At 38.2% G+C, this 21,098-nt stretch overlaps 1 protein-coding gene and 1 pseudogene across 1 annotated transcript in view; one reads left to right on the top strand and one right to left on the bottom strand.

Annotated features, from left to right (window-relative positions):
- Positions 1–20,877, bottom strand: part of EIF3H (eukaryotic translation initiation factor 3 subunit H) — an 86,421-nt gene extending 65,544 nt beyond the window's left edge. The window contains exons 1-2 of the mRNA XM_070392065.1: positions 20,712–20,877; positions 4,172–4,328 (exon numbers count right to left, since the gene is read on the bottom strand). Of these exons, the coding sequence (XP_070248166.1) occupies positions 4,172–4,328; positions 20,712–20,843 (289 nt within the window). The 5' untranslated portion in view covers positions 20,844–20,877. The remainder of the gene's footprint in view (positions 1–4,171; positions 4,329–20,711) is intronic.
- LOC138993419 (large ribosomal subunit protein mL42 pseudogene) lies at positions 15,498–20,603 on the top strand (annotated as a pseudogene).
- Positions 20,878–21,098: the final 221 nt, after the last annotated feature.

The raw sequence follows: 21,098 nt of genomic DNA, 5'->3' as shown, positions 1-21,098 counted from the left end.
GTCTTTTCACAAAAGGTACCCATCTGTCTAAAAAAATATGAAAAGCTTTCTCTATCCTGATTCAACACTTCGCTGAACTCAAAAGCAATACAAAGCCAAAATAGTAAGCATCAGCTATGTTTCAAGCAGTTTTGCACTGGGTGTGGACTGCAGGCAAACTAAGAAAGGTGAGTCTTCAGGAAGTAATTAAGCAGAAATTTTTTTCCAACTTAAAATATAATTTACTTATATAGAAAGTATTGCAAATAATATAACTACACAAACCTTCTCTCGCTGAACCCTGTGATACAAAAAACAACACCTATGCTGTGAAAAATTACACTGAATACATTTTATTTTAATTACATTTTTGTCAACTCACATTTTAGCCTTTGAAAAATCTGTTTAAGACTCTTCACCATTGCTTTTCTTTTGGAAGCTTAATGATAAAACAATTATGTACAGCAGTCAGCAGTATTTCTTACTCTAACACCAAAGTAATAAAAAAGAAAATAATTTTCAAGTACCTAAAAAGGAACAAAAAAGCTACTTTGTTCATTTTATATATTTTTGTATATGTATTACTTCATTGTGTGGAATTATTTTAGTAATTACAATCTTGCACACATTAATACTATCTGAATAAGACATCAATTCATTCCCCTAACTGCATTTTTTCGTAGTAAAATACAGTTTCCATGCTTCATTTTGGGAGGAAACTTATTTAAAGTCAAGGATCATCCTTTGGACTGACTTAAAGAAAGCAAAATAAAAAATTTGTCTGCTCCAGATATGAAAATTATGGATTTGGCTCTGATGCAGAATAAAGTAGGCTTCCTATATCACCTGCAATATTAAATTGATTTAGTCTGCTGAAAAACAAGACAGTGAGTTATTGGATCTGTGTTTAATTCAGTGCACTTTATAACATATTTAAGGAATTCAGTTGTATAAAACAGTATCTGAATCTTATCAGATGAAAATATTTTTCCTTTTTAGCAAGCCTCAGGTTGCATGTCTGAGAAAACAAATTAGTCTCTACTTCTCCTAAGCTTGATAATAGTGCCCCCTAATGGGAATTTTAATATGAGTTTTTCTCCTCATTTTTTAAGCCTATATTTTCTAATGTGAGCAAGTTATCTTACTTGCAACTGGAAAAGTGAATTCTGTTATATAAAAGTGTATCCAAGATTTAAACCACTCAAAGGAGAGTTTATCACATGTTCAACAACAAAATGTGAATTCATGGCAGAAACAAAAAGAGAAAAGCTTCATGCCCCAAGTTTCCTTGATTTTGATCAATCTATTGAACATAATCTAAGGTAGCACTCTCCAAAATGTTAATAATCTTATAAGGAAATTATCCTTCAGCTATGTTTCCAGTACTCAGTAAGAACAATATGTACTAAATCAATGAAAGATATTACGAAGTCAGAAAAAAAATCTGATCAGAAGTGAAATTATTCAGTGTCATACAGATCCTAATAAGTAAAGAGCTTCAATTCCCACCCAAGTTTATAGGCCTCACACCATTTCCTTTCCACAATATCTGATCACAAGTCTGCAACCATGAATTCATTGCCCTTCTTCCCTATTATCTATATATAGACAGTTCCCCTAAGCAGCGGCAATTCAATATATGGGGGTTTTCTTAAAGGCAAAAAGGATTTAAATTAAAGCAAACACTACCTATTCTTATACTTTCCAGATGTACCAGTGAAACAAACATCCAGTAATAGCAACATTTTAATTATAGTGCCCACAATACATTCTGAACTCAGTCAATGTTAAGGGAAACACGTAGAAGAAATAACAAACAAAAGGTCATCAATTTGTGATGAAAAGAGAGAACTACCACCTTATTCTTCAATCTAATGAGGGAAAAGAAGAAAAAACTATATATAAAAAAGGACTGGTCAATATTTCTTAGAGGGTCAGACATTTAAAAATTCAGGCTTGGTGCCCATATGATCTCTGTCTCAAGTACTCAACTAACCCACTGTAACAGGAACGCAGCCACAGAAAATACAGAAATGAATGGACATGACAGTGTTCCAATAAAATGTTACATGTAAAAGTAGGTCCAAGAATTCTAATTTGCCAACCCCTAATTTAAAACATCTCACTGTTGGATCATAGATTTAAAATTTATACTTTACCTGAGGCCAAAAACAAAATTTTTAATTTAAAAAAAGAAAAAGGTAAGCAACTCAAAATACATAATCACTAAAATTATGAAATAGTTGGTGAGTATTTTACTTTCATAAGGGAGAAGACAGAAGAAAAGATCCTTCCCTGAAGCTGGTGGGCCAGTTGGTGCTTGCAAAGCCTTGAGAAGGTTGCCCCTTCTCTGGGCCTCAGTTTCCTCACCTATAAAATGAAGCCAAGGCACGTGCTTCCTACACAGGGAGGTAGAAATCAATGAGAAAATAAACACTGCCCTAGCCAGCATCGCTCAGCTGGTTGAGCGTTGTGCACAGAAAGGTCTCAGGTTTGATTCCCAGTCAGGACACATACCCAGGTTATCAATCAATATTTCTCCCTCACATCAATGTTTCTCCCTCTCCCTCTCCCTCTCCCTCTCCCTTCCTCTAAAAAGAATAAATAACATATTTTTTAAAATAAATAAAATAAACATCAAGTGCTAGCCCAGTGCTTATTCAACAACAAAAAAATCATTCCCTGAAGATAATAGTTTGAGCTGGCACAAAATAAAGGAAAAGCAGTAAGCAAAACAATGGGTTTTTAGCATAACTTAAAATAACATGTAAAAGTATTCTATTCTGGGATATACCCATACAATAGGAAAATTTGGGGGGGGGGGGGGAATATGGAGGTCTCACACTTGTTGATTTCAAAACATATTACAAAGCAACAGCAACCAAAACGGTATAATCCTATATAATAAAAGAGTAATATGCAAATCGACTGAACAGCGGAACAACCGGTCACTATGACGTGCACTGACCACCAGGGGACAGATGCTCAACGTAGAGTGGTCAGTGCACTCCATGGGAGCGCCACTCAGCCAGAAGCTGGGCTCATGGCTGGCTAGCCCAGCAACAGTGGTGGGAACCTCTCCCGCCTCTGAGACAGCACTAAGGAGCAGAGAGCCAGGCTCACGGCTGGCAAGTGCAGTGGCGGTGGCCTCTCCTGCCTCTGCTGCAGGCGGGCAGTAAGAAGCAAGGGGTCCCAGACTGTGAGAGGGATTATCTTTAACACCACCTAAGCCAGCAAGCGGACATCCCCCGAGAGGTCCCAGACTGCTGCAAGAGGGCGCAGGCCGGGCTGAGGGACCCCCCACCCCCACCCCAGTGCATGAATCTCGTGCACTGGGCCTCTAGTACTAGCATAAGTGTCCTAGAAAAAAATAAAGGGAAGAAGCATCATAACATTGGTCTTGCAATGATTTCTTAAATAGTATACCAAATGCAAAAATAGATAAGTTGAATTACATAAAACCAAGAAGCTTCTATGCAGCAAAGGAAACAACAGAATGAAAAAGCAATCTATGAAATGGGAGAAAATATTTGCAAACCATATATATGATAAGGTATTAATATTTTGCAACAGAAAACTCATTCAACTCAAGAACAAAAAAAAACTCCTATAAAATGAGCAAAGAACTTGAATAAACATTTCTCCAAAGAAGTCATACAAATAACCAAGAAACATATAAAAAGATATTCAACATCACTGTCCGGGAGATTATTTCCCACTAGATTTTTTAAAAATCTTTAGATTATCGCCCTTGGCCTTTGGTGAGTTTCTAACTATTAGCCTTTGCCAACAAAGCAATTATACCTGTAGCACAAAACTGAAATGCTCGAAAAGAATCTTTCCGAAACAGAGAGCTCAGCTCATCTCTTCATAAACATTGTCAAAATACCATAGAAAAAAATGGATGGGCACATAATGATGATCCCTGTGCTTCACAATGTAAAGCTCCTATCCAAACTACTAAAATAAGAATCACAAATTCCAAGTAAGTAAAGGACAAACTAATAAAGTTTTTTATATGCATCCTCATTTCAGAGAATTTGTATAATTTTTTTAAAAATCTCAGAAATCAAGTGAACTAGGCCACCCTAATAGATTATTAATTGTATTAATAATCAAATGTTATAGTAGGAATTATATTAATAACCATTTGTGTGTACTGCAAAGACACATTTGAGATGAGTATGCTTACCTTCATCAAAGTCAGCATCATCTTCTGTGTGCTGGGGGAAAGGGAAGCAATTGGTGATTTCAAGCCGATCTTCTACAACCAGGCCCAAAAGCACTCCTTGAACCACCTCAGTGCCTTGTCCTTCTTCTTGATAATGTTTGATTATCTTTAATACCACCTAAAAGAAAACACAGAAACGAGCTTAAATACCATTCTTATAGTTTACATTTCCTTTATTTCAAAGAAAAAATAAATCATACTAGTGGGTTTCAAAAACCACAAAATTATATAATAGGACTAACCAAATTTCTTACAAATCATTTCCTTTACCCTTACACAAACAATAAAGTGCACATAGTCTAACTGTACATCTGAAACTCCTCGAGTTTGAAGACATGTCAAAAATATCCTCATGCAGCACTCAAGCCTTTCAGGTCAAGGCTCCCTGAGGATCTAGCATCCAGGAGTTCTTTCAGTCTAATCAAACAGTATCACCTCGACCTGAGATTATTACAGAGGAAGTGATCCTGTTAACTTCCTGACAGAACCATCAATAAGACAGAAATAAAGACTTCAATTATCTGAATGTCTGAAAGCAGAACTGTTCCTCTTACAAGTTCTCAACATCTCAAGATGGTTCCTGAACAGAGCATCTCACTAGTCAGAGGAAGCATCAACAGGAACATAAAACAAAGAGGATTGGCAACAGAGAACACAAAGCAAAAACCAACACCCCAGCACTACCTAATTTTCCTCAACCAGAAAGATACACCAAATAACCTCTAAGGATAAAATAAACAATTCTTATATTTCCTGTAATATTTCCATAAAGATGAGGTAACCACTGTTCCATTGGACAATTAAAAGTTCACAGTAACAGTAACCACCTATATATACAAAAGCCTAAGCGACCGTCCGACCAGTAGCTATGACACACAGTGACCACCAGGGGGCAGACACTCCGACCGGTAGTTATGACAGGCACTAACAACTAGAGGGTAGACGCTCAGTGCAGGAGCTGCTCAGCTGTGGTGACTTGGCAGCTGAGGTTCTCGAATGACACACCCGGAACCAGAGAGGAGGGGGCCTGATTCTGGGGTGCATCACCCGAGAACCACCCTCTTACAATCTGAGACCCCCTGGGGGATGTCAGAGAGCTGGTTCTGGCCCGATCCACACAGGCCATGGCGAGGGACCCCACCGGTGCACGAATATATGTATATATATGAGGTGCTTAATATATGTAAAGCACTTTGAATAGTACTCTCCCCCTCCTCCTTCCACTCTCTCTAAAATAAGTAAATAAATAAATAAATAATCAATCAGTGGAAAATATCCTTGGGTGAGTATAAATTTAAAAACAAACAAAAAGTCTTCTATTTAAAAACTGCCTCAATTTTAACAAAAATGAATTTTAAAGGGATTGAAGGAGGGGCAATGTAAACAGCACAGCAACTTGATATGCCTGCCCATAGTCAATGCAACTTTTATCAGCATCAACAGAAGTACAGTGCTCCAAGAGAAATTATCTCATTTTGCAGCACAACTGACCTGTTATATTCAGTTCTCTACGATGACCAAAAAGTCAGTACCCAAATGAGAAATGGGAAAAGCACGATGGTTTAACTACCTGGCAAAATCAATGAGTGTGAATAAGTACACACAGAAAGGGGTAATTATAAGACAGAAAGCTTAAAACCCTGTGAGGAGGACAAGTTCAATGAATTAAAATTTCTCTCGAGTAGGGACAATCACAATGAGCACTTTCCAAATACTGAGGCACCAGAGGATGTGTCTTAGAACAGCGGTTGCCAACCGGTGGTCCGCGAGGTCTGAAAGGTTGGGGACCACTGTTTTAGAAGGCAAGCTTAGGACAGATAATCGTTTCAGGAAAGAAGTTTTCCACTTTAAGGATGAATTCTCTCTAGCATTTGTGGCTGTCCAAAATAAAAAGCCTTCAGGAAAGGCATGATGAGCACTAAAATAATTTCCAACTAGAGTATACACTGAGTGGCCAGATTATTATGACCACCTGAAGTTTGTTGGCAAATTAGCTATAATTTCGCACTGAAGTTGCTAGAGGGCCAGACCATTATAAATAGGGAAGCAGGTTGTTTACCACGACAGTAGAAGTGATTTTTTTTTTTTTTTTCTGAAGATATGGGTAAACAATGCGATGTAACAGCCTCAAAGGCTGGTAAACAACCTGCTTCCCTATTTATAATGGACTGGCCCTCTAGCAACTTCAGTGTGAAATTATAGCTAATTTGCCTACAAACATCAGGTGGTCATAATAATCTGGCCACTCAGTGTATATGATCTTGCCATTTTAATATAATCTGATGAAATAAAGCATTCTGAGGGGAAAAATGCCATTTTTATCAAAACTAAGCTGACATTCTTCAATCCGACATTTTATGGCCTTCCTATTTCACATACACTAAAAATCTCAATTCTTTTGTTCAAAAACAATGTGGTGGAATTATATTACAAACTTGAGAGATGTTCAAAAGAAATCCCTGATCAAAAGTAACTAATTGACATACAGGAAGGGCTTTTAATATTCTATGTAAATAACCAGAAATTTACTGTATACATAAAAATGTTCCATAGATTATGGGTACTTAAAAGTGACTGAATCAATGTTCTGCTCATGAAGAGATGCTTTACTCACCTGTGCCTACCACAGGTACTGGCACATGAAAGATACTCAAAATACATTTGCTGAAGGAATGAATGGTAAACATTTATCGATCATTTATGTTATGTCAAGCAGTCCTCTATCTTGCATGCAATGACTCAAATAATTCTTATAACCACTCTATGAAGTCAGTAATATTACTTTCCCATTTATTTGACAGATAAGGAAACAGGTAATCGTACAGGTTAAATCAGGAAAGTGATCTCACTTCTGACTCCCAAAGTACTTTTAGTTACAGTAGCTCACAATAAATGAGTAACTTTAAGTGACCCATAAGTGTTTATAATAAGAAGGCTGAAACAGATAGAATGCAGTGGCAACAGGTCTGGAAGAAATCCCTGTAACTAGGTGGCAGAAGCAGCACTTTGTGCATGGAGTAGTTCAGTGTGGAGTTACAGGGTGAGGTAGCAAGACAAGACTATAGGGCAGTGATGGCAAACCTTTTGAGCTCAGCGTGTCAGCATTTTGAAAAACTCTAACTTAACTCTGGTGCCGTGTCACATATAGAAATTTGTTGATATTTGCAACCATAGTAAAAAAAAAGATTTATATTTTTGATATTTATTTTATATATTTAAATGCCATTTAACAAAGAAAAATCAACCAAAAAAATGAGTTTGCGTGTCACCTCTGACACACGTGTCATAGGTTCGCCATCACGGCTATAGGGAATGGTGCTAGAGGTCAAATTTGTCCTGCCCTAATCACTAGAAGTCAAGTAGCATCAGCAGGAAACCTCCATTAGTTGCAAGAATGCAATGCAGCTTTTAATCATCACCAGCACTATTCTCACAAGCCACACATTCTGTCATAGAAGTTCCCTTTCTGTCCTGCTCCATGTCTTTTTTCTCCCTCCAACCAATCACATGCTTCTATCCATAAAACAGTGCTAACGCTTTTAATTAATCTTGTTTATTGATGCCATGCTGCTTGTTCTTACTTAAAAATAGATATATGGAAAGCTTAATAGTTGTCCAAAACAAAAACATGCTCCTATATTAGATTTTGTTTATAAAGTGTCACAAATGACCCCACATACTCCGGAGCTTTATAACAGCACTTGTTCTCAGCTTATCAAAATGACCTGAGGAGCCTTAAATGAAGAGGAGTCTTACAGTCATCAGTATTTAAAAAACAAAACAAACAAAAAGAAACTGATGCTGAACCCAACCTCTGAAACTCAGAGTTAACTGACCTGAGCTGGGACTCCTATATTGTTTTGTTTTGTTGTTGTTGTTGTTGTTGTTGTTTGGGGGGTGTTTCTTCCTATTTTTGGTTTTCGATTCTGCAGGTGATTCTAAAATTCTACTTCATTCTAACTTTTTTAAAATATATTTTTATTAATTTCAGAGAGGAAGGGAGAGATAGAAACATCAATGATGAGAGAGAATCATTGATCGGCTGCCTCCTGCACACCCCTTACAGGGGATGGAGCCCACAACCTTGGGCATGTGCCCTGACCAGGAATCGAACCATGACCTCCTGGTTCCTTCCTCCAGGAACCATAACCTCCTGATGCTCAACCACTGAGCCATGCCGGCCGGGCTTCATTCTAACTTTTAATGAGAGTATGGACCAGCCTTCCTTTTCTGTTTTAACTCCTCAGGTGATTACAATGCACATAACTGGTTGAAACACAACTTTCCTTTCCTGTTTTAAGACTCCCTGTGTTGCTGAAAAGTGAGTACACTGAGAAATACAGACATAAAAGTGAACATTTTATTTACTAGTATAAAAGCATAAATATAACCCCCTCATGAGTGGTACTCAAGCCCTTGGAAGAATCTCCACAGTATAGAAATGAGAGGAAAAGTGCTGCTGCAACCCATCTGAGAAGCATTCAAGTGTCCCATAGCAAAGACTTTTAGGCTTCATGGCTTGACCCATATTTAAGACTGCTTATGTATTAATGCTGACCAGGTTCCTTTATCCTATAAAACTGTGGGTAAATAAGGATTTTTCTATAAATTATGCTTAAAGGAATGGAAACTGAGCAGCAGAACCTTAAATTACCAACTTCTTCTACACCTCCCAAACGGTCATAGTATGGCTCTAAATACTTATTAACCTACCTGATTTGCCCTAAAGAATATTGTTCTATGAATAGGTCAGCTGTCTCTAGAACTATCTCCAGCTTTGAGGTTTACACATTCCCAGGCTGGGCGGATCTTAGCAAGGAATCCCAACTTGCAAGATAGTAAAGAGATGTCCTGTCTGCTGAAATTACTCAAGAAGAACCAATTTTTTCTATTATTATTATTCAGTGCAGACAATTTGAAAGAGCAAAGCAGACTATTTTGTAATTTCTAAGGAACACATTATTTTTTAAAGTGTGGGGCTTTTTTCAAAAAGGCTACATACAAGCAACACAGTCACTTCTAAGACAGAAAGTATTCTTGATATTATAAGATAAATACAAATAATAACCTAAAATATCCAAATTAATTATACCTCCTCCACTCATCCAACCATCTCTCCAACAAATATTTAGTGAGTGACTAGAATATGCAAGATATGGCACTAAGACTTGTCTCCCCACAACATTCAGAGTCTATTCCTCAAAGGATGTAACTTAGTAAATGCTTATTAAAAATCATCCTCCTGACACCAACTTATATTTTTAAAATTCATTAGTCATATCAACCTACAGGGATTTAGGACATTTTAAAAACCTGTATTCAAAAGTCAAAAGCGAGATTAAACTGATTTATTCAAAATATTTGTGTGTACATGTGTTTGTACGTACATATATATATTCAAATATTTTTATGTTTCCTTATAAACATCATTATCCTTGCTAAAAATAAAGACTAAATCCACTCCGAAGATTCTTAAAAGTCTGAAATAAAATGACAAACCCCAAACTACACCAGTTGCTGGCCAGTTGAAGAGGTCAGGGCAGGATGCATGACTCCTAGCAGGCTTTATTCCAGTTTCATAGATTCTGGGAGGTAAGGTCCACAGCCTGAATTTCTCACATCAATCACCATCAAAGAACAGCTATTACTGTAAAAGAATTTTAGTCTCAAAGAAACTGTAATGTCACAGAATCTCCCCTTAGCATGTTCTGTAAAATCAATATCTAGACTTTCATTTAATTCTGACATCTTTCAATGACTGATCTGTGAACTTGGCAGTTTTCTTATTTGGTTAAGCCTAGATCATTTCTTCTAACACTGAACAAAGAAGGTAGTTATTGCCAAAATGTAAATTCAAAAAGCAGAAAGCAGCATTAGCCTTAAATTTAACACATTTTATGACTCGAGTGGGATTGGGGTTCCATTTCATAACTGGCTAAGTCAAATAATAAACAGGATTTAAATCATTGCTGTTAAGTTTTGATGTGAAAGAATTTTAAGGAACTTCAATGGGGGAAAAAAGATATTTTGCTCTGACACATATGGGATTAGTTACAATGCTCCAATACGCTTAATCAATATCACTTCTTCAATATTTCAGTTGAAAGAGCATATTTCATTATTATTCTCTTGGATCTAATGCTCACTGATAGTCCATAGTTTTAAAGTTAAATCAACTAATAATTGCTGGGAAAAGGGGGAGAAAGGCAATGTAGCCTCAAGAAATTCAACAAAATAGCACTGCTCTCATCATAAAAATCAGTCATGACAAACTACAATGATGCAATCAAACATACAAATGTATAATCGCAATTAAAACAATTAAATGTTAATTGATAATGATGTTCAATTCATAACATTAAGTTTTTACTTTACCAACTCAACATAAACAACCTGAAAATTTTCCCACACGTAGCTGGAAAGTAGTTTTCTAAAGTAAAAAGAGTGCTAAACAGGCTTAGCTGGAACAAAATTTCTTTCCTCCATCGAACAAAAAAATGTCAAAACTATTATGAGCTAGCTGTCTTCTTCCTAACATATCTAGCTCATTAAATTCAGAAGCATGGATATCTGAATTGAAGGGCGGTCACACCAAGAACTACAGCAGCCCTGGCCAGCTTGGCTCAGTGAATAGAGCGTCAGCCTGCAGACTGAAGGGTCCCGGGTTCGATTCCGGTCAAGGGCATGTACCTCGGTTGCGGGCGCATCCCCAGTGGGGGGTGTGCAGGAGGCAGCTGATCGATGTTTCTCTCTCATCAATGTTTCTAACTCTCTATTCCTTCCCCTTCCTCTCTGTAAAAAATCAATAAAATATATTTAAAAAAAAAAAACTACAGCAGCCCCAGGTGGAAGATGCAGGGCAGCTCCCCCATCCTGACAGAGCAGGCACCTATGAAGACCGCTGAAAGTGGTGCGTGTGTCCCCCACACCTGCCGCATGCTCCACTCAGCATGGTCTGGCAGTCCCCAACCGCCCCTCACAGTCCTCTGCCAGCCCCTGCCACTCTAGCAGACCCTAGCGAGAACAGCCAGGTGATCCAGGCCCACTCTTCCTATATTATTTCTATTTTCTCACTTAACATACACATGCACCCACGCACACACAACCAAACACACAGTACTCTAGAAACGTGAGTAAACTCAGACACACAAAAACTAGAAACATGCTTTCATCGGAACTCCTTTTAGTAGGAGACCAAAAAATTTGGTTGGAAATCTGAAATCTTTGTAAAATCAATAGTTTATATATGTAAGCACTTTTTTTAACCATAACTTAAAATTTACCATCTCAAGAATTTTTGTGTACAGTTCAGTAGTATTAAGTATATTCACACTGTTGTGCAACAGATCTCTAGAACTTTAATCCTGAAAAATTGAAAGTATATACCCATCAATACTCCCCCTTTCCCCCTCTCCCATTCCCTGGCAACTACCCTTCAACTTTCTATCTCTATGAGTTTAACTTCTTAGGTACTTCATGTAAGTGATCATATAGTTACAATATTTTCTCTTGTGATAAGAACTTTTAAGCTCTCTCTCAACTTTCAAATATGCTTTACAATATTAACGATAGTATATTAGATCCCCAAGACTTATTTTATAACTGAAAGTTTGTAGTTTTGACTCCCTTCACCCATTTGGCCCACCCCCAATCTCACACACACCAAAAAGCATGGACCACTGCATAATTAAAAGGCCTTTCAGTGACTTGGGTTGGTTTTTATTTCTGTTTCTTTAACAGGAAGCAGTGCTTCCTAAAACAGGTCCAGAAGGAAACATTAAAGAGTAACGTGAATGCCTCTGGGAAGACGGTGGTTGAAGACAGAAATGAAAGTTTTCACTATGTACTCTTTTTTGTCTTTTGATTTGTGTACCATGTGTATCCAGTGTAATGGCTGTTTCATTAATAGGTTTAATAAATTAAAAGGGCTTTAGTTTTTCAGTATAAGAAGTATGCCACAGTAATCACAGGAAGTGATTACTCACCTTCTTTCTCCTGAAGAGGATGCTGGGCTTGAGACAGGCCACCCCAAAATGTCCCCTAATGGCATATTGATTACTTTGAATTAAGGTTACTTGACAAGCAGCCAGTGACAGAAGAGCACCTTGACCCTCCACTGTCTCCTTGAGTGCAGGAAATAAATCTCCCCTGTGAAAGGTGCCCTCCCTGCTCCAGGAGGGCTGAGAGACACCCTTATCACTACAGCTAAGAGATCCAGAGGCAAAGAGCTTCTATAAACACTTTATTAATTTACTACCCAAGCCCAAACTTTGTTCAGACTCCTCGCTAATACCCAAACCTTGCTTAGATTCCTTTCTCAGGAGCACTAACTTTTTGTCCTGTGAATTCTTCACAAATTGTTTCTTTGTCTAAAAAATATTAAAAGGTGCCTGGTTCAATCACATCTTTGAGCCTCATTTTATGATCTGAGCATCATATTGTGATTTCTCCCATGCACATGTATTAAATCAGTTTTTCTATGTAGCTTGTCTTGTTTTATTATTAGCTTTATTGTTAGTCCAGAACTAATTAGTCTAGAAAAAACTAAAACAGAGTAGAGGGGGAAATTCTCCCCCTTGCCAATGAGGTCGTTCGAAACAAAATTGAAGATTGGGCACATCTGCACAAAATTTAAAACAGGGGTTTTCTTGTAGCCAAAGGAAAAAAATCTTGGTTTTAATTGTTTCAAAGACTACCCTTAAGCCAAACTTGAAAACAGTACCTACAGCCATCTCTTGGCAACTAAAAGCAAAAGGTAAAGAGGATCTTAAAAGTCAAGCTATAAAGTTTGATTTTGTGTGAGAATTTCCAACAGGTTTTTGCATTCTAGGACTACAATTGTCCTTTTAATATGAAGATGATTATTTATTCAGCAGCACTGTGTGTGATGGTCAAGTACAAAATGGAATCTGTAAGGCCAGTCAGTCACATGAGGCCTTTCCAATAGTTCAGGAAAGAGACCAAGGCTCGGCAGCAGCCACTGAGCAGATCTGACTCCTCTCGTTCTCGGCCTCACTCCACTTCTTCTGCAACCACGTCTGACAAACCTGACATGGCTGAGATTGAGAAATTTGGTAAGTCAAAATTGAAGACAGAAATGCAAGAGAAAAAAACCACTGCCTTCAAAAGAAATGACTGAACAGGAGAAGCAAGAAAATCGTACATGTACCATCAGTATGCACTATACATTCCACAAGTATTGCATTCTTCTTTTAACTGCTTAACTTTATAAAATGCAAAGAGGTTCCATCAAGTTTAAATGACTGAGCTGCCCCTTTTCCTATCAGAGAACTACTGACCAAGAAGGAGGCACCTGCCTCTCCATCTGCCTGTCTGGCTGGCAGGGAAGGAAGAGCACTCATGTGTTGGTGAAGGAAGAAACTCGGTGGGACAACAGTGAAATCCAGAGTAAAAATCAAGCTGGTCCAAGATGTCCTGCAGGCTGTAGAATGCAGAGTAACCAGAGTGCCATTTTCTTTTGGTTAAAATCCTTTTAATTATTGGTATGCACAATTTTTTAATATGCAAATAAAAACGTTTTGAAACCAGAAAGGAGAGCAAGAAATGAAGAGTACAGACAATACAGTTTATAAGATTAAAATATAAGTGACCTCAAGAGAATCCAAGGAAAACTAAGGAAAAATCAAAGATGATACCAGAAGTCTGGGTAACTTGGTGTTACCACTAACAGACAAGAAATATTTACTGAATTGAATCACTGTAATAAGCATACTAACAAGCATGGTTAATTTTTAAAATAAAGACAAAGATTTTTGAAAATCGAAACTTTCAGTGCCAAGAAATAGCACAGCACTCCAATACTGGGGGTGGGGGGGGGGGGGGTTAAACTGAACCATATATACAACTATTCTGGAGAACAATTTGGCAACACACTTAAGAAAACGCATAACCTTTAACCTGCTAACTTCAATTCTAGTCATTTAGTAAAGCATAGGAAAAACACTATGCTGTTTTAGTAAAGCCCAAAATCTTAATGGTGCTAACCAACCTCCTGTTATGACCTTATAATCTAGCTAATTATCATTGTGTGTTTTTTGTGATTTTTCCAAACTTTGCTTACAAATAATGGTTTGTGTTTTTGTTTGTTTTTAATATATTTTTGTTGATTTCAGAGAGGAAGGGAAAGGGAGAGAAACATCAACGATGAGTAAGATCATTAACCGGCTGCCTCCTGCACGCCCCCTCTCGGGGATCGAGCCCACAACCTGGGCATGTGCCCTTGATTGAAATAGAACCCCGGACCCTTCAGTCCGCGGGGCCAAAGCTCTATCCACTGAGCCAAACCAGGTAGGGCTGTTTTTTTTTTATACCCTTGACATTTAGGTACTATTTGGGGAAGATATAAATCTTAAAATTGTATGCCAAAATACAGCCGATATTTAGACTCAAAGAGTAAAAAAGTTTTGTATTTTGACTAAATTAATACTGAGTTACCATTATTTTGCTGAATCAATTTTTTTTTCTTGTATGCTTGGTACCAACATCAAAAAAAAAAAAAAAAAATACAGAACACTATTCTGGCACAAAGTAGTATCCATTTCAGTCCTTTCAGGTTTAATGAAACAATACAGTTTGCCATCAGATAGATGGATGTGTAAATTATACTATACTTTGCTATTAAATCTAAATCTTTACAGGATATAACCATTTTTATAGAATGATCTACAAATAGAAGCTTATGAGAAAAACTATAGCTTTTAGTATATTTTGCCTTGGAGTATATTTTTTCATATATTGCCAAATGAAATAATATCCAAGTACCATACTTTCAATATTTTACAAAAACAAACTTATAAACTAATTTACAAGAGAAAAGCAAATGCATCTAAATTTTCATGTAAGTGCTGAAATCGGAAGCTCTCATCAGAGAAACCAAGGTGGAGTTGATAAAGTAAAATGAGAACATTTGACCACAAAAATAAGAACTGGCAAAAACCCTCTTCAAAGCCCAATGCTCTGTAGAGGCTTTTCTCCCCAAAACTGGGGCTAGAACTGAGCTAAAAATCCAGAAAATGCTGCCAAGGTGTAAAACACCTAGAGTTGCTCAGCCAAACTCATGAAATCCTGGGTATAAAGCAGAAGATCAGAATTTATAATTTTATAGAAACTAGTTGAAGCCAAAAGTGACAAGAAATAAGAAGCCAGGCTGGAGGCAAGACGGCAGGCTCGCGGTGAGCAGACGTCAAGGGATGAAAATAGGTATGCCTAGAAGCAAATTTTAAAAGCATTTTTTCTTCAAATCTTTTTCCATACCACCTAAGCATCTTGATTCACCATGGCCGTATCAGCAGTGAAATGGGCGATATCAAACAGAACTATTCTGAAACATTTACTTCCAATCCAAAATGGAGCTTTATCCTGCGTTTGTTATAAATCCACATACTCTTCTCTTCCAGATGACTATAATTGTAAAGTAGAACTTGCTTTGACATCTGATGGCAGGATGATAGTTTGCTACCATCCTTCTGTGGATATTCCATATGAACACACCAAGCCTATCCCTCGGCCAGATCCTGTGCATAATTATGAAGAAACACAGGATCAAATACTGAAAACCAGATTAGAAGTAAAAGATGAACACTTGGAGCAAGGACCCATGATAGAACAACTTAGCAAAATGTTATTTACTACTAAGCACCGTTGGTATCCTTATGGACAGTATCATACATGTCGTAGGAAACTGAATCCTCCAAGACAGATGATATTGAGGTTTTCAGTAAAATGCTGTCCTGTTCTCATTTGCCATTTGAGAAAATGCAATCAGATATATCCACTACTATGTGCATGCCATGAACACAGGAGGCCTGTCAGAAAAAAATATTTTTAAAGGCAATAGATTTCAATTTCAGTAAGCTCTCTGACCTTAAGGAAAAGGAACAATGGCCAGAATATCTGCAGAATTTATCCAAATCTTGGAAGCATACTGCGATGGAAAAGTCAGATGGACTTAGTTAGGAAACTACCTTAATTAGGAATACCTACTAATACTTCTTCCCTAACTACCCTTAATATACCTTGTTTTCCCACTGTTAATCTGTATGACCCAGAGACTAAAGGTTGCCTTTTTCCAACTTTAGATTATTTACTAAATTGATTTCTTTTAGCTATAAATCTTCTCCTAGATAGAATATGACAGATTATTACAAAGATTATACTAGCTTTCTCATACATTCTTGAGGACCTTGTCCAGCATGGGTCAATAAACTATGCTCTTAATGATAATACTAGGCATCAAAACGTGGCTAAGCTGTGTTCAATATTTTCTGGCTACAGGGGCAGAAAGTTATGTAATACAGTTCAGAAAGATTCAAACTTAAAATGGCTAAAATGTAAAAATTGATGCTTCCAAGAGTTTCAAGTTATCCCACTGAACTATATTCACACATGTAAAGTAACTTATTCTCCACTAAAGTCAGAAAATGAAAGGAGCCAAGAGCCATACAATTTTTATTTTAGTTAAAATGTTAAAAGGCCAAACCATTTCTATGTAAGACCAGAATTTGAACAAGAGCTTCCATTTCCTAACGGTTAACAAGCTGTTATCTAGACTCTGTAACTTCATGTTTCACACACACAAAATAGTGATAGATATCACAGCCTTATATAAGCCCTTTATAAATCTTAATTATTCATTTCAGTTCACAAAGCACTTTGATCAACATTTTCTCATTAGAGCTTAAAACCATCAGGTAAGTAGGGCAGAGATAACATCTACTCTCAAAGCTATCACAGGATCAGATATAACCTAATCAAACTTGCTTACACAGGGTCTTGTAAACTGTAGATGCTTAAGTAACATTAGTGATTTTTCTTACTGATGACACCTAAAAAGACAAAGAACTATAAGCAAGTTTATAAGGCTAACTGGTCTTCTAGCCTCACTCCTGCGCTCTTTTCTCACCAACACACTAGCATTTACTGAACCAGTTTCCTCATGATTCATTTTCAAGAATATTTCTGTACCACAGGACTGTAATAATTCATTCACAATATTTGAGTGCTTTCTATGTGTTGGTCAATGTTCTAGACACTTGTAAAAGTTGTACTGAACAAATCTGGCATTGGTCCTGCTCTCAGGAAGTTGATATTTTAGTGTGAGAAGACAAGCAACAAGTAAATAGTGATATAAGAAGGGTCAGTGAACTGATGAGGACACTTTAGATTAGTCAGAAGGTCCCTGTGAGGTGACATCTGAGCTGACATCTGGATGACAAAAAATATATGGAGCGTAGCCAGTTTGGCTCAGCAGTTAAGCATCAACCATGAATCAGGAGATCACAGTTTGACTCCTGGTCAGGGTACATGCCTGGGTTGTGGGCTTGATCCTCCAGTAGGGGGCATGCAGGAGGCAGCCAATCAATGATTCTCTCTCCTTCTCCCTTCCTCTTTCTGAAATCAAAAATATATTTTTTAAAAGAAGTATATATAACTCTGACTTTTTCATTTATTATTAACATTCTCCACCTTACTTCCAATAAAGGAGGGATGAGGTAGCTAATAATTTTAAACAATAAGGCAACTTTTTACATAAAAGGGAAAACAAAATTTAAAAGGTAATAGACTTTGCCCGCTGGTATGGCTCAGTTAGTTGAATGCTGTCCCATGCACCAAGAGGTCACCGGTTCGATTCCTGGTCAGGGCACATGCCCAGGGTTTCAGACTCAATCCCCAGTACGAGGCAGGCAGGAGGACGCCAATCAATGATTCTCTCTCATCATGATGCTTCTATCTCTTCCTCTCCCTTCCTCTCTCTCTAAAAAATCAACAAAAACACTTTTTTAAAAAAGGTAATGGATTTTAAGCACTGGAACTATGTAAGACAGAAATGTTTTACACTTTAGCCTTCAGATTACCATCTCAGTGGCAAAGGAAAAATACATAAACAGTAAACCATTCATTAACAGTGTATGATCACATGCCAAGATGAACAATACAAGCCATCATCATAAAAAGTTCAGAGAAAGGAAAAGATCAATGTGGACCAGAGCAGTACTTCTCAAACATTAATATGCTATAAATCATCTGATATATAAGGTCAGGAGAGGGGCCTGAGATTGTGAGATACTTTATTTATACATTTCTAACAAGCTACCCGAGGCCAATTCTGCTTGTCTTGCTGGTCCATGGACCATACTTTGTTAAGTATCAAAAGTGTAATGCTGCCGTAACCGGTTTGGCTCAGTGGATAGAGCGTCAGCCTGCGGACTGAAAGGTCCCGGGTTCGATTCTGGTCAAGGGCATGTACCTTGGTTACGGGCACATCCCCAGTGGGGGGTGTGCAGGAGGCAGCTGATCGATGTTTCTCTCTCATCAATGTTTCTCTCTATTCCTCTTCCTTCCTCTCTGTGAAAAATCAATAAAATATTTTTTTTTTTTTTTAAAGTGTAATGCACATAAGATAAGATTCATTCTGGTTTGGGAGAACAAAGTAGGTTTTATATAAGTTCAACAGGAAGAATTAGCTTGATCTTGTCTAGGAACAATGAGACCATCTGACTACAATGAAGATCCACTCCTCCATCCCAAAAAGATATGCTGAGCACTGAATCTGTGCAGGGTACAGTAAAAGACACATTGACAAGTCTAATAGAATGGACAATTGGACAATTAAAAGATGATTGGGAGATACCATTTCACACAAGGAAAAAAGCCATGTAGTTGTCCATTAACAGTGAGATAAAGAAATTTGTTATAGCCATACAATGAAATGCTGCATAGCAATGAAAATGAATGAATTACAATTACTCACTCTAGAATGGACTAATCTCAATCATGGTGTGATATATATATATATATATATATATATATATATATATATATATCTGTGTGTGTGCGTATCATAGGAAAACATACTATGATTTAATTCATTCATATGTATTAATATAAACAGGCAAAATTAAACAAACTACTTGAGAATATTTGTGTAGTGAAGCTACTAAAAAAATTACTGAATCAAAGATCACAATAGTGACAATGGGGTGGGGAGAAGGGTAGGAGAAAAGGATGAAATGGAAAGGGGCTTCAAAGATATTTGTAATGTTCTGTTTCTGAAGCTGAATAGCAGGTGACTGGATATGTATTTTGTGATTATTCAAATTACTAGAGGCCTGATGCACGAAATTCGTGCACGAGTAGGCCTTCCTTCCCCCGGCTGCCGACACCAGCTTCCCTCTGGCACCCCAGACCCAGGCTCCCTCGCAGCCCCAGCTTTGTCCTTCCTTCGGAAGGTCTTCCATAAGAACATCCGGTCTAATTAGCATATTATGCTTTTATTTATTATTATTATTTTTTAATGCCCTTGACTGGAATTGAACCTGGGACCTTTCAGTCCGCAGGCCAACGCTCTATCCATTAAGCCAAACCGGTCAGGGCCTATTTTTATAGAAGATGTATTATAGACACTATTTTGCATGTATGACATTTGATTTTCTTTTTACCCTTCTTTGCTAATGTTATCAATTATATTTTTAAAGACATAGGAAATTGGTGGTGGCAGATTCTAAAAGCAGTGACTTAAAGAAAAGTGGAAGACTACTAATATAGACAATTTTTAACCACTGACTTAAAGAGGAAAAATATGGGGATTGAGAAGGGAACACAGAATGCTAAGAGACAGAGCTGAACATTTTACTATGGGAATGTCTTGAAAATGTTAAGACATGAAGGGAAAGGTAATATTAAAGAAACAGAGGAATTGATAAATAAGATCAAAGGTAGGAAAGAAAAGGTTCAAGAATATAAGAGAAACAATTGGTCACTATCAAGATGTCAGGAACAAATACTATTCAACATCAGGCTTACCAAATAGTTCTGTGTGGCTACAATGTACAGCTCCTAGGAAGTTTGGAAATACTAGGAATTAAACCTAAACACTAAAGCAAGGACATCTTGGTGGGCCTTGAACTCACTGCAAAGCCACTGAAAACATTTCAGAAAGGCAGTTAACAAGATCGGACTTTCACACACTTTTAAAACACATTGTATGCGGGAAACGTACTTATACGTTTTACGTTGACTGTAAGAAGTAGAGCCACCTGTTAGCGCGCGATAAAAACTACCCGCAAACAATGTTAATAAAAGTATAAAAAGCAGACTGGAGAAAAGTTTACCCTGCTATCCCCTTCCCATAGCCCCCGGGTCCTAGCTCCTTCTCGACACCCAGGGGTCACCTACCTGTCGCCCAGAAGAGTTTTTCTCCAAGTCCTCTCTCCCAAGCACCTCAAAATAAGACCCCAGGGACCTGTCACACACGCCCCGAGCCTCGGTCCCCTTTCTCAGCCCTCCATTCCCCCGTCAGATGGCAGAGAAAGCTGTAGCGCCTCCCGAACAAAAAGCGGAGACGAAAGAGGCAGATTTTCAGGGAAAACCTTAGCCCAGCCTCACGTGGTCCAGAGGGGAGGCTGCCGGCAAGCGCGCCGGGCGGCACCCGGCTGGGAACTGCGCTCCCCGCGGGGGCCGGGGAAGACGGCACCTCACTCACCAGGCCGTCTATCTGCACCTGCTTCACGGCCGAATCTCCGGCGCCGCCTTTGCCCTTGCCTTTCCCGGCCGCACCGGTGGCGGAGCTGGAAGAAGTGGTGGCCGGGCCGGTGCCTTCCTTGCGGGACGCCATCTTTCCAGCGGGACAGGAAGAAAGAGAAACGTGAGTGATCGGAAGCGGAAGTACGAGCTTCACGTGACGTCACACGCAGTGCGCCGTCCGAGGGGGCGGGGCGGGAAGGAAAGGCTAGAGTAGGGCCCCGCCTCCCGTCAACTCCTTCCCTAACGGAATCCTTTGCGCATGCGCATTGTGTGTTTGCAGCTTCCCCCCCCCCCCCCCCCCCATAAAATGCTTGAAGATAAGTGGACTTTTTTAAAAAAAGACTTT

Source organism: Myotis yumanensis, unplaced genomic scaffold, assembly GCF_028538775.1.
Source record: "Myotis yumanensis isolate MYYU_CA2020_CCGP unplaced genomic scaffold, mMyoYum1.0.hap1 SCAF_15, whole genome shotgun sequence".
Lineage (NCBI taxonomy): Eukaryota > Metazoa > Chordata > Mammalia > Chiroptera > Vespertilionidae > Myotis > Myotis yumanensis.
Note: the sequence above shows the minus strand (reverse complement) of the source record. Positions and strands in the feature narration are given on the sequence as shown.